At 32.0% G+C, this 14969-nt stretch overlaps 1 protein-coding gene and 1 pseudogene across 3 annotated transcripts; one reads left to right on the forward strand and one right to left on the reverse strand.

Moving 5' to 3' along the window:
* Nucleotides 1–1759: 1759 nt before the first annotated feature.
* On the reverse strand, nucleotides 1760–5975 carry LOC111297243 (transcription factor RF2b-like; annotated as a pseudogene). Its single transcript, XR_016326067.1, has 4 exons — nucleotides 5345–5975; nucleotides 3380–3512; nucleotides 2943–3027; nucleotides 1760–2568 (listed from the first exon to the last, which is right to left on the reverse strand). The product of XR_016326067.1 is annotated as a transcription factor RF2b-like (transcript).
* Nucleotides 5976–8995: 3020 nt separating this feature from the next.
* On the forward strand, nucleotides 8996–10702 carry LOC111296449 (RING-H2 finger protein ATL74-like). 2 transcript variants are annotated; one of them, XM_089740991.1, is made up of 2 exons: nucleotides 8996–10099; nucleotides 10363–10702. In XM_089740991.1, the coding sequence occupies exons 1-2, from the start codon at nucleotides 9518–9520 to the stop codon at nucleotides 10459–10461; spliced, it is 681 nt and encodes a 226-aa protein (XP_089597117.1). In that variant the 5' UTR covers nucleotides 8996–9517; the 3' UTR covers nucleotides 10462–10702. The 2 variants fall into 2 exon arrangements, with proteins under 2 accessions (XP_089597117.1, XP_022746497.1); XM_022890762.2 differs by lacking the exon at nucleotides 10363–10702 and having other exon boundaries at nucleotides 9386–10242.
* The last annotated feature ends 4267 nt before the right edge of the window (nucleotides 10703–14969 follow it).

Here is a 14969-nt window from a genome sequence, read left to right on the forward strand (position 1 = left end):
CAGAAATTCACAGCTTTATTTTAAGTGACCTTGAGTTTTGTCTGTCCTTGGCTATTAAGTTTGATAGCATTAATCTACGTCTTCCCCAACAACCACAGTAACAGCAACGGTCCACTATATACGGAGCCCTTAACAGCACTTTCTAAACGGACATCTGAACTAATTCAATCATTTTGTCGTCGGTATTTTGATTTCTGGAAAATTGTAAACGCAAGTTCTCATTGGACACAAATTTTTACAACATTAATGGAAAGGGATACCTTTCTAGATGGAAGCTTTCATTATGCATCTCCGTCTGAGGACTTTTAAAAATTTTCCTTTGAGTATGGCCATTTAATAAGCTCCAAACGAGTCCGAACAACCACAATAATTGCCATTTTTCAATGAAGATATCGAGCACTTCTCAGGACTTTCACGTTTTCTGCTATAGTCTTTCAACCATCCTATTGTATGCAAAAGAGGCAATGATAACCCTGTCTAGAAGCTATCTGACCTGCAAGCTTATATATTTGTACATGCTCAAACTTGCAATGAGGTGAGTAACGCCCTCATTCCTTGCTGATGAGTTTCGTAAGCATCATAGGCTTGATTTCAGTAGTGTTCAGCAGCTTCCCGGAATGTGTGAAGCAACATCCGCTATCGCCTTATAAACCCGAATCCTGGCTGCTCCAAGTAAATTTCCTAATCAATGAAAACCCATTTTGATAGCTGGAGTAGGCTAGAGAAAAGAACTTTAATAATGCTTTTTGTTAATGGAAATTGGAGGCACTAGATTGGTATAGTAATGAATGTTGAGTTTACAGAAATTATAAATCAAATTTCTTTGGCAATCTTTGCAGGGTGAAATGAGAGGAAACAAAGATGAAAGCAGCAATAGTAACCACAATCTATACAGGCTGAAGCAGTAGGGCTAAAATAAGTTTCTGGCTTTCAAAGAAGCACCAATGTCAGCTGCGGCCCAGCAATAGCTTCTGATATTATATTTTGTTGAAATAAGCAGCAAAACTGAAAAAGAAGATAATAGTTCTTCATTCAATTAATTAATCGAATTCCACTGTTCCTTCTTCCTCCGTAATGCATAGGCATGGTTTTGTCTTGTATATATAATCAACTTAGTCCATTCATTTTGTCTACTACTTACATTTGCTGTGTTATTACTGTATGGGCAGGGCCTTTTCAATTTACTTCATGATCTTGAAATAATGAGCTTGATGTCCAAGACGGTCGGCTTTTGAGATCTGTAATTGTCTTTATTTTTTATTATTTTCTCTTTCGAGTATTAAAAACTCTATTCAAACATGTCAATGGTCATAGATTTTTGTGCAGATATAAATCATGTCTTTTTGTACAAATACAAAAGTGGTTTAAATTTTGATGGCATTTGATTTTTCCTTTTTCCTTTTCTGGTATTTATCCCACTAATAAAATGGCATATTAGAAACCTGCAATTTAAGGTGATAACTTTGCCTATTATCCCAACCAAAAAGTCAACAGTAGAAGTGTAGAACAAATCATATTTGACTCAAAGTTGTTACCCTTGTACCTCGCATACGTACGTAAAAAAGAAGTCAACATATTGTGCACCCTAACAAAGGGATGACCAGAGTTGTAAATCAAAATCTTTCTGAAAAGAGTATAGATCAGGCCACCACATTGATGCATTCACAAGTCATAAATAATCATATCACATGATTATGTGACAAGCAACAGCAACTACAGAGGCATTTATTATCCTCCAAGATTCAACTGAGCCAGGAAATCAGGAAAACAGCAGACTCAAGCCAGTACAATATGGTAGCCAGAAAACATTTACAGTTGTGCACACACCCATTTGAGAGGGAGTGCAAGTCATCAAATTAGACAAAAAACAATTTGAAGAAATTCACCACCAATACAGCTTTAAACCATACTTAATAGACAATCCAATGGGAGCCACTGGATTGACATGTTGCATTAATCTATTCCTAAGGATCAAACTTCTACCCCCACATCATTGGTCCAAAAAAAAAAGAATTTGAATTCCACAAGAAAGGAATCTTGAATATCTTAAGAACTAGCAAAGCTACACAAAAACTAAAATACCAATCACATTAAAGAATTAAATTCCAACAAAGAGTACCTTTCGATGTCAATAAGGTCAGTCTATGAACAAGCCAACAAACAGGGCAGGGCAAGGTGCAGATCAGTAGAATTTGTATCATTATGTCCCACTGCTTTCACCAGCAGAAATTGAAGGGCCTTCAGATTTCACTAAGTGGGAACCCCTGCTGCTGATATCAAGCCCCTGCAATCGGCCAAGAGGATCCTGTTGCATCATATCAGCAAAGACATGTGAGTTGGAGGCAGCTACCACAGACTGATTAGGTGTCAACATGTTGGATTGGATGTGATGAAATGGTGGCACTTGAATATTCTGGGTGTCAACTTGCATATGCTGTGCAGGAAAGAAGGAAGATTGGGTGTATGGTAAATGGTGCATTCCCAAATTAAAGGTATCTGTGGGTGTTATTATTTCTCCTGTAGCAATCTTGAGCCTCTCGACTTCCTTCTTCAGTGCTTCATTTAGAGCTGTAGTCAGAGATGATCAAGGAGAAAAATTATATCCAGTTAACGACTCTCTGCAGTAGGTTTTATGAGTGAGAAATCAGGCATAAAACAAACATGACTAGATATCTGCATGCAAATGGACAATCATTAATGCTACCCAAAGCTTGAGCTCTAAAATTAATGACTAGAACACTATTTAAAATGGGCACCCCTGGCTTTGACTAGTCTGATGCCAGTTTGTTATGTTTCTTATCATTGAGTATATATGGTAAAAAAAAAACAGCTCAACTAGTGTAGCACGTGAACATGTCCATCCACATGCCGAGAATACACTTTTGAAAGCATGCCATCATGGAGAGAATTTGGTAACCAAAAATGGTCTGGACAGAGCGTACCATCACGTAGCTCAGCCTGTTGTTCCATAGCTTGTAGCCGAATCTTAAGCTCAGTGTTCTCAGTACTCAAGCCTGTTGTATCTCTCTGGAATAGAACACAAGATTCAAGACTATTAACATCAGGTAATAATCAATAAAGAAAGATAAAATCAACATAAGATGGAACATATGCAAAACCAATGGCGATTTCAGAAAATCAGATGCCTTAAACCAAGATTAGAAGCATGTGCAACCGCATTCACAATAACAGAAAGCTCTTTATTGCAAAAAGAATTAAAGCCCCAATTGCAAAAAGCTTTTGATTTATTAGATAGTAGATCCAAATATTGATTGTTTAGTTTGTGGATCTGATTTTTTATAAGAAGAATGCAAATAATCACAAAAACAAACAAGCTCCAAAATTATGCAATGAGACAGGTTAGTGTTTGGAAAAAAACCTGGAATAGGGTTAGTTGCGCAGAAAGAGTAGTCGCTTCCGTTTGAAGTGTTTGGACTTTTCTCTCCAATTCAGATATATATCGGGCTTTCCTCTCTTTGGAACGAGCAGCTGACTGCCGATTTGCAATGATCCTACACAAATTGTGTACTTGCTTAGCGGAAACTTGAATGTACCCAAATCTCACCACATAATATGAGATCATCAAATCTTTGGAAGAAAATTTACATTCCAACTAAGGGTTGAGGGGTGTTGAGTGGAGAGATGAGAATTGCTCTAGCTCAGCCACCTCACCAAATGCTTATGCATTTAAGGAAGGATACACCTCATCAGTAATTTATAACTAACAAGATTAGAGTTTAGAGGCTCTCAAACACTAGAAAATATGAAAAGAAAAAGGTTATAACATTCCATATGTAGAAAATCCGTGCGCACATGACCTTAACCAACCATTATTGAAAGTTACAAAGTTTGGAAAGAACAGCTCATTTGCCCAAAAATCAAACTTAAATGAAACTAACAGTGCCCAAATGTCCAAAATCCATAAGTCATTTTGTTGATGGTTAGGCGACATTCAGTATGTACAGTTATGCTAATGGTAACGGCTTCCTAGTACTGCATTAAATATGGTAACAAAACTGGAATTACAATCCAACACTTTTAAAAAGGAAGGGTGTGCCGTGATGAAAACATATATATATATATATATATATGTTATAAAAATTATTATCAAATTTTAAAGAGATACGGATAAAACTAATAGAAAAAAAAATAAAAAATCATTTAGAAGGAGAAAGAGTGACAAGATCAATTCGTTTACAGTCAAGGATACACCTATCAGATTAATCAAAGCTGAATTTTGCTAGTATTTATGAAGCAAATTTCAGTAATACGAGCACAAAATAATGCCCTACTCATGACCATACCATTACTACATTAGATGGTGAAACAGCCCATAAATATGCTGAAATTCCCCTAGACAAGCAAAAAATGTACTCAGCAATTTTAGATAGAGATTATGCAATGAGAATTCTAATCTGATTTAATAATATAATTATGTCATTCGGTACTTATGATGACTTAAATATTTCATGAAGCATTTATGCCATCTCCTAATCATAGTACAAAACATGGCATGGAAATTCAAAAAAATGTTTATATCGCTCTTTCCTCATAAAGGAAACAAGAAAAAAAGCCAAAAGAAAAAAAATCTATAAAAAGGCACACGTAAATAGAAGACACCTTGTAATTCACATGAATTTAATTCATAAAAATGCATTAAGAAATTTTGCAAAGCTGAAATTCCTAATATCGAAAACCCCATTCATCAAGGGGTTAGAAAAGTCAACCAAGGCACCACATTATTAAAAGAAAAAGATTGCCAAACTACAACCATAATGCCCATAAAACAAGAACATTAGCTAAGAAGCATGCATGATCCACTAAAAAGAGCCTAGAATTAGGGGGAAAAAAACCCATACAATTGGCATCAATTAGTTACATAAAAATGCACACTTTTCAGAAATTCTACTAACTCTCAATTTCTTTCAAATTTCAAATTCTTAAATTCCTAACTTCAGTTCCTAAACTGCCCAAGAAGAACCCATTCATAGACACTCAAAAAAGAAGAAAAAAAAAGTCAATTTCATCATTATTATAAAAAAAAAAAAAAGAAAAAGAAAAGAACGCGTCAACAAAACAATCATAATGCCCATGAAAAAAGGATAAAACCAACCAAAAAGAAAAAAGAAAGACTTTATAAACTAAAAATACAATTTTTTTAAACAAAAAGATATTACTTTGTTCTAATAACTTCCCCTAATATCTACAGGAAACAAACAAAAACACAAACTTCACACTAGAAGTTATAAACTTCCAACTTCTTCTACAATTTCATGAGTACCCAAAACCAAATTCACTTAAAAAAACCCAAAAGAGTTGGGGACAAAAAGAGTACTTCCCAAACCTTTTGGCTCTCTTTGGGTCAACAGTCCACAATTCAGCAAGCTTATCAGGAGCCATAGCTTTCTTAGCTTCAATCGACTCCATTATCGAGCACCCATCAACCGAATTACTATACCTATGCCTTCCTTTCCCGCCTCCATTATTCTTCTCCCCCATCCCCGAACCGCCACTCATTTCCTCTCCTTTCGGGTTCTGACCCGACCCACCACTCGAAGACCCAGCAGCCCCCCCTCCTTCCTCCGACCCCTTCGATGATCCTCCCAGCTTCTCAATATCCATGTAATTGCAAAACAAGTCATCTTCGGATCCCAACCCTTCGAACGGGTCGGAAACGAGATCCAAGTCGTCCGGGATCCGAAATTGGACTTCGGACTGGGCTCGCCTGTGGTGAGAGCCTCGAAATGGGGTAGGGTTGGGGAAAGACGGTGTCTTTTGGGTGGTGGATGAGGCATTGGAAGGAATTGGAGGATCCGGGTCCCGGTTTAGACTTGGCGGATCCTGCATTTTGGTGTTTCTTTTCAGATTCAGATCTCAGAAGAGAAATGTCAGAGAGAGAGAGAGAGAGAGAGCTGACCGTTGAAATCTTTGCCCTTTGAACTTTCTCCTTCGGTGCTCTCCTACGAAAAAAAATATGGAGGAAAAGAAAAGAATTAAAGAAAGTCCGTCAAACGGTGTCGTTCTTTTTACTCAACTTAAGAAAAAAGATATTTTATTTTTCTTATAATATGATCATAGCTTAATTAAATGGGTAAAATACATAATTTGTCAATAATATTTTTAAAATGATCACATAATTATTATTTTTTTAATTTAATCACTTAAATTTTAATAAAATTTTTTTATTATTTAACCATTATTCTCAACCCATGTATTGATATAATAATATAATATTAATGACTATGTACTATACAACACTATCACATCATCTACTACGTCTGTGACGTAAAAAATAATGTGACAATATCTTATAGTATTTGACTATCACATCAATATGTGATTGAGTAAAAAATATATATTACTTAAATTTAAATGATTAAATTAAAAATTTAATAGTTAAATAATTATTTTAAAAACATAATCATAATTAAGTGATTAATGATATATTTTACTTTAATTAAATTCTAGAACCATACTAGTTTGAAAAACATTTTAATTTAGATAATTTTTGTTTAGCATAAGACATACCATAATCTTTTTAAAAAATGCACTTTATAAGTTACATTGTATCAATCCAACATTTTTTAAAAGTTTAAAAAATCCAATCCATCTTTGGTTTTAGTAGCTAAAGGGGAAAATATGTAGAAAGTTACATGATTGAAATTTGTAAAAGTTTATATACTATGCTGAAACATGACATGAATAAGCCTTAGGTGATGTAACAATAATTCCATTCTAAATTTGTTTGAATTTTTTAAAGCAACTTGAGCATATGGTAATATGTCTTTCTTATAAAATAATCCACAATTTTTAAGGGGGGAAGTGTATTTTCTTTTGTTATGATTGTGATTTGAATTTAAAATATTTAATTTTGAGATTGATTTTAGTATTATTAAATTAATGATTTATTGATTTTTTCTTTTATCAAAATAAAGACATTTAAAATAAAAAAAATTCTTAAATTAATTATCAAATATTACAGTCAATATAAAGATATTAGCATAAATAATAACATAATTAATATTAAAATATTTTTAAAATACTCTTTCACAAAATCTTAAAATAAATTATCAACACGTATTTGTGGGCCTGAGAAGTTGAGCCAATTAGGTGATGCAACAAACAAAATTCAATCAATGATTTTCTGCCATTGATTGATAGAAGGTGACTGAGGTGAATAGGAACATTAATTATTGGAGAGATAGTAGTAAATTACGATTACTAGTCTGCTAATTATGCCACAGTGGGACATTTGGGAAAGTTTTGTCTCCCAAACCATAGTTGCTGCAGCCATGGGACATGTTGCCTGTGTTTCTCACTGACTTCATATCAAATTATAACAAGATTTTTAAATTATGAAATTAGAATTGACAAAATATCTCCAATTGTAAATATCCCATAGTTGTCTGTTTTATTTTATACATCAGTCATCATCATGTGGGATCTCAATCCAATATAATCTAATTCTAGATAATAAATGTAGCATGATACGTGTGTTTCAAATTGTGGATAGGCAATTGAGATGTAGGCATCAAATTTATCTAAAGAATTTATGGCTTCTGCTGCTAACTGTCCTTTTTCTGGCCCTTCACCAAATAAAGCTGTTGTTATTATTGTGAAAATGTGAGGTTAGCAGAGACCAAAGAGTGGTTGAGACTTGATAGGCATGAAAACATGGATGGGGGTTTTGATGGAACATGGATTGGAGCAATGGGTGTGGGGCAAATTCAGAGAGGGACAAGTGTTTTGGTGTGTGAAATTGGGGGTCTACCAGATGGGGTCATGGCTAAGACAGTGAAGTAGACCAGACATATGTGGACATCTTCAGCTCTTCCTAGGTGACCGTGGAGATGATGCCTTTCTCCTCCATATGATCTCCATGTGCCCCAGTCTCTTCTGTCACATTGTAGTTTCACATGTATCTCAGCAAAGATAAAATGTCTCCATTAAATGAGAGACACTTGGATTGAAACAAAGGTAAAAAGAAACAGTTCATTTTCTTGAACCAGCTTTTCAACTTTTGGCATCTTTGAGATGAAGAAGATGAGTGGAGAATTGATAGGTTGTTTTGGCTGCTTTTGGGGTGATTTTCAGTAACTTATTGACCTTAACAGAGTTAAAATTACTGTAATTTTACCGCATCATAAATGATTTTACATTCATGGTACTGTCAACAAAGTATCATCAATATTCGAATTGAAGACTTTTTAATGGATTGAACCAACTCTTATTAGCAATTCATGTGAGATTTTGGTGCTTATAAAGTTATAGAATCAATGGATGCCTTGAATTGATGAATTTATAAGCTATCACCATCATTATTTGGTAGGAAAAAATAGCTTACCAAATAAGGTGGTAAAACAATAATACCACTAGGGGATAAATCTTAATTAACAAGCAGTACTAGATTAGATTTTTTCTACAAAAATCATAAACACATTGTCATTATCTCAACAATAAAGCGATGCAAAGAGGAGCATTGGCCTCAAATGAATAATTCAATTGCTTCACCTTTTAGTTAGAGCAAGAGCGGAGAAGGATTTGGTGCTGAAGAATAAGCATTTTTCTCCATAAACTAATTGCAATTTTATGTGGGATCGGGTGTCATAATAAAAAATTCCTTGGCCACCAGTTTCTTTCTACTTGCTTCTCATGTCCTACCAATAATATTTATCATTTGGTATTTGGTATTTCCTACCTTCTGTAAACATAGTGCCCCAAAAACACTAACAGCACTTTGATAAACCCTTCCCAATCCCTTTCCAGGGCCCATTTCTAGGTAATCTGATCCTCTCTATTTGAACTGCAAGCAAAGAGTTTCCAACTATTTCTGCTAGATATTACAGTAATCAGTGGGCCCTGGGAAGCCCCAAATAATTGTCCTCGTATATAACCACATGTTAGATCTCTAATCCTGTTTGCTTTTCCATGTAACGTAGTGATACTGATCTGATGGAGAAAGAATTTAACTGCTTCATGGACTCTTTGTGGTTTTGAAAGCCACAAATTTTGCACTCAGGCTTTGGTGTAGTATGAAAGCCCACTCTTTTCCTTACTTTAATCACCAAAGAAGATGCTTTTTATTGGTGTCTTTATCTAGCTGGACAGAGATAACCTTAAGTACTCTCTTTAGTTGAAAGCTGATCAACAAGAACCTAAACAGAGAAAGCATAAGCCCTGACTTTCTATGTATATAAGCAGCAAGTGAAGCTTCAGCCTTCAATACCCTCAACCGCCAACCTCGCATAGCAAGCCAAGTCTCAAGGAAATTGAAGCAAACAAGCAAAGGATTTATATTTTTATTCAGCAAATTGAGAGATGAATTCTCTTCTTTCAGTAACGTTTGTGGTTCGATTCACCGAAGAAAGAACATGGAGCAAAGAAGTTAAAAGCCTGTATGCCTAAGTTCATCAAAGAGGCTTAAAGAAAACATCCAAAATTCAAAAAGGGTAGTAGAATTTTCACTTCTTCTATAGGCTTTTTGTGCTTTCGAATTGGTGATACAGCTAAAATAGCAATGGTGACTCTTCATCACCGCCCACACCGCCTTCTCCTTGATACACAATCAAGCGCACCGCCAACAGATGGAAACAGAACGCGCAGTTCTTTCACCAATGAAGCCAATTTTGACACCAACATGGTGATCATCTTAGCAGCTTTGCTTTGTGCACTGATATGTGCTCTAGGACTAAATTCTATAGTGCGTTGTGCTTTGCGTTGTGGCAGAAGGTTTGCTTTTGAGACCCCAGATGAGACTGCTGCACGTCTAGCTGCAACAGGCCTGAAGAAGAGCGCTTTGCGCCAGATTCCAGTGGCCATATATGGTTCAGGTTCAAATATGAAGGCTACAGATTGTCCAATTTGCCTTGGTGACTTTACGGATGGTGAAAAAGTCAGGGTGTTGCCAAAATGTAACCATGGTTTTCATGTGAGGTGTATAGATACATGGCTGCAGTCCCACTCATCCTGTCCAACTTGCAGGCAATCATTGCTAGAGCAGGCAACTAGTTCTGATGCTGCACCAGATGTAGAGGCTGGAATCCGGCCACATGGGAATCCATCAGGAGGACAAGTTGATGTTCCAGTTGCTGCAGATGAGGTTGGTTGATCCTGGTTTTAAAATCGTTATTCACCAGATGAGAAAGGGGGCATAGAGTAGCTTTTTTAATGTTATTTGACAATTTTTTCGAGTTAGTTTTGTTTGTGTATATGCATAGAGAGAAATATTGGTTGCTAATGAACTGCTAAAGAAAAAAATTAGTATGAAACTTTCTGATGCTTTGCTGTTTCTATACATGCTTTGCGGTGGGAGATTGCAAATGTCTCTGGATTAGAGGCTTATTGCTTTTTCTATGATGACAGGCAAAATGTATACCAATTCATGTCCAATTGTTTGTGATTGATCAACTATGGTTACAGATGGCGAGACGTTACAAAAAGGAAACCATCTCTTGGGTTTAGATTCCTTTACTTGAGTTATAGTCATTGCAAAGCATCTATGCACTTTGAAAGCAAGTCCTTCTTGTCTACAATGGCTCTTAGCCTGAACCCACATGACATTTGAGTTGTAGTCATGCTGATGCAATATAATTATAATTTTGCAATTAGCAATAGTTTCAGTCATTTTCATTTACCATTGCTAGATATAATTATAATTACAGGCTTCATCTGTAATTTTCTATCTTTTAGTTAGTTTTGCCTCAACCCTTGATTTTCTTACACTTTTCCCAATTTAACACTTTTTACATAATCTCCAGCTAGAGTATTTAAATACTAGTAGTAAATAGAATGATTTTGAAAGCCACCAACTCGACAATTCAGGAGATAATTACTGGTCAAATTGAGACGAGTTTTTATTTGTTTTAAGTTTGATATGATTTGATAAAATGTATATATAATTTTGATTTAATATTAAAATACTATTTCTTTATACACAATTTAATCTTGACTCACATATATATATAAATTCGTAATCAATTCAATCGAAAATTAATTTAATAATTTTAATTTAATGTAATATAAATAAAATAGTGTTTTAATATAAATTATATTTTAATTATACATAAATATAGTACTTTTATTAGGTTAATATCTCAAATTAAAATATTAAATAATAATTTTATTAATATAATAATATATATATATAATTAAATAAATAATAAAACTATTTTTTTGTATATATACCGAAATAAATTGGAGAGAGAGAGAGATTTAACTAAAATTCGATTTTGAATATAACCCTAATTTTAAAAAGAAATCCAATTTTACCTAAAACTTAAGTAAAAAAATAATTTTATATAATTAAGTCGAATTGAACTCAAAGAATACAAGTAAATTTGCCGTCCTTAAATAATCCCCAAATGGATGACTCAAAGATCATAGTCCGTGCATGGTAAAAAAAAAAGGAAGTCATTAAAAAAATATTCCAGTTTTTGATGAAATGATTTTCCTTCCTTGGTTTGAATATTACATAGAAAAGAAGTTGGAATGGCAAAGTAGAGTATAATTTCTCCAAGCACTTAAAATCACAAAAGAAAAGTGTAATGGAGCTGTTCTCTTCAGTATATAGGCATATGGTACACAAGAAATCAACAATTTGTGCTACAGAATGGAATCTCAATTCTTCAAAACTCTTCCTTTTTTAACACTTTCATGGCTTGTGGGCCTTCATTATAGCCCCACCTAAGAAAATTCATTGATGCACCTCACTCTAAAAACATTATATTAGTTAGATATGATAATTTTTATCCTAGTAAAAAATAAAATATTTATTTATATTATATTTTATATAAAAATTATATGTTATAATTTTTATTAAATATAAAATATTTTTTATTTATAATTTTTAAAATTTTATATTATATTATTTTTATATCGTATTATCGTATCGAATTATTTTATCTAATCTTAGAATTGATGATATCCTGTAGAGTGATGAGGACATTTTTCAAGAGCATCATTCATGATTGGACCATTCTCCCTTCCTTTTTATCTTGTTCTTCTGTCTAGCTCTTTTAAGTTTTCTCCTAGATTCTAAGGATTGCGGTAAAGAATTTACCTTGGTCACTTGTGGACGATTGGCTTGGCATTTGTTTTACATAATTTATGCCCACAAATCCACTAGCCACCACTCGCCAGCATTTTGCAATTGTGACTTCTTCACACAAGGGACAAAAGTACCACTGTAGTACAAAAGTTTGTCATGGAAGCACCCACTTGGAGTTGGAAAGCAAGCAAACTGGAATCTTTTGAAAAACCAAATGGTTTTTGCCACTTGATTAGTGGTTTTAATCCTGTAGTGAAAATCCTCCATTTAAAACGGTTGGCTGAATATTTTTTTCTGTGAAATTTATGGTGGACGTTCAAGAAGTGCTATTGTTTTATATCTATCAAATATTTAGTTTTTTATAATTGTATATTTAAGTTAATTTTTTTATTTATTATTAATTAATTTTAAGTTTAACGATTAAAATAATATTTATTGTTAATAAATATGCACATGTAACATTTACACACAAAATAATAAGTTTAAAATTAAAATAAAAACACATAAATATATTTATTTTATTCTAACTTAAAATAATGTACTTTAAACTAAATTTATTAATAAATAAACTTTATAATTGTGAGACTTCTAAAATAAAAAAAATCACAAAAAATTTTTTATTCAAAATTTAACCTAAAATTTAATTACTTCATTTTAATAGCTTACTCACTTAATTATTATCTTAATGTTTAACTATCTGAAATTATCAAATTAAAATCATAACATTTTATTTAAGGGTGAAACCCATACAAAATAAATTCAAAACTCTTATAACTTTTAATGTGAGATTACGAGATTCAAGACAAATTTTAATATTATTTTATTATTTTTTTGCTTGTTACTCTAATCTATTTTTCTTTTTAAATTTGTCATTTGATAAATATTTATCTTTACCTATACATGATGAATGTCTGGTAAAATATTATCCTACAACTATTAATTATTGAGTTCCAACTTGTAGGGATCCATAGGTGATGCAGGTAACACATGAACATGAACATTTTTGAAGGGGCAGATAAGTAATTTGATCCCCAGCATCTGTCTTGTAGCAGATTTTATCCCAAGAATAAGTATGTGTGAAGAAATCATATATTGCTGAGAATTAAGTCTCTAATTTCTGTGTACATATACTGATATACCAATGACTTCTCCCCACGACCGTATAGATCAATGTAGTCATAACCAGTCTCATAGCATCATACAGTACTTAATTTCTGTGAATAGTATAGTATCATGATCAGAGATCGGTTCACTGCTCTTTTATTTATTTTTTTTTTTTCTGAAGATAAATACAGAACAAGTTATTCCATTGCTTCTGCAATCTGGCTGCTCTGTTTTCCAACGTTCTTATCGGTTAAAGAAATTATGAACGTGGAAGTCACATGGTGAATGTTTAAGAAACCGGTTGGTGAGAGGGAGAGCGTGTGGCGGCGTACACTAGTCTGCATGCAATGAACGCGTTCAACCACGTGCCTTTTTTCTTCCCATCACCAACTGTCGCATTCTTCATTTTTCACTCTCGTTTCTAACCTATTTCTCTTGCGTATCTCTTTCAGGGGTGACAATAAGTCGGATTAGACTGAATTTGATTTTATTTTTTTAATTAATATATAAAATTACAAATTTTTTTAAATTTGATTTGAAGGTAAATTGATTATTTTTTAATTAATTTAATTTGAATTAAATTTTACTAATTGAATTTATTAATTTATTAATTTAATTTTTATATATTATTTTAATAAAATTTTTAATATATTTAAATAATTTATATATAAATAATTATTTTTATTTTATAAAAAATTAATATATATTAATAAAAATATATAATTCGATTCAATTTAATTTTTTTAAATTTTTTATATTTTGATTCAAAATAATTCAAACTTAATATATATATATTTAATATTTAAATTTAATCCAAATCAAATAATAAATAATAAATTCAAATTAAATTAAATAATACAATTTCAAATCAATTTTTAATTTTCTCAATTTTTTGTTCACCAATAATCCCTCCCTTTCCGGGCCACTTTGGTATCTATCATCTACATTTCACCTATGTCACACTCTCCTACAATCAACCACTAGAAAATCATGCTAGAGGACATAGTAGTCATTTTGTGTCTTTTATTTTTATCATTTCCCTCTTGTATGCAATATGATATGGAGCATTTATGTAACCCATGCTTTTCTCCTCCTTTTTTATGAGATAAAATGACAAGTTATTTAATCATTAAAACACAAAAATTAAGGTATTTTATTTTTTAAAATTAGATTAAAAAATGTGTATTTAAATATGAATTCTAATGAAAATCTAATTATTATCCATAACATGCACTATTATGTTAAAAAAAAAAAACCATAACATGCATTGTTCTAATGAGTTAATTTTTTTTTTTATAAAAAAGTCTATAATTTAAAAATATAAAAAGAAAATATAAATTTTGAGATTTAAATTCAAACATGTTGCATGTGCACTAAATAAAGCCTCATATTCTAATAAGTTAATTTTAATATAAATATCCTCCAAAAATATTTATATCTTAAACTATCTTATTATTTTAAAATTAAATTTTAAGGTTAAAGACTAAGAATAATGTATTTGTTAACTCTTTTAATTATTTTCAAATTAAAATAAAATTCAACATTAATCATTGTTGGACATCTAAATTTTATGTGTATGTTATCCAAGAAAAATTTTACCTCATAAATTATTAATAAAATTTTTAAATTTTATTTAAAGAGTTATTTTTTTAATTTCTAAAATATTCTTAAATTTTTTATCTTACTATTTATTTGGTTAAAAAAAATATTAGGTATATATATTCTTTTAAATTCATAACCTTTAAGTATCAACTTCAATAATATTTTAACTAATCCAAAACTTAATAATCAATTCGAAGGTTATTTAAAGAGAAAGAGA

This window comes from Durio zibethinus, chromosome 12 (assembly GCF_047325235.1).
Source record: "Durio zibethinus cultivar Kanyao isolate XHJ-2024 chromosome 12, ASM4732523v1, whole genome shotgun sequence".
NCBI classification, from domain to species: Eukaryota; Viridiplantae; Streptophyta; class Magnoliopsida; order Malvales; family Malvaceae; genus Durio; species Durio zibethinus.

Coding starts and splice junctions, on each gene's coding strand:
- LOC111296449 (XM_089740991.1), top strand. CDS start 9,518: ATGGTGACTCTTCATCACCGCCCACACCGCCTTCTCCTTGATACACAA. Junction 10,100..10,362: donor TTCCAGTTGCTGCAGATGAG/GTTGGTTGATCC, acceptor CTATGATGACAG/GCAAAATGTATACCAATTCA.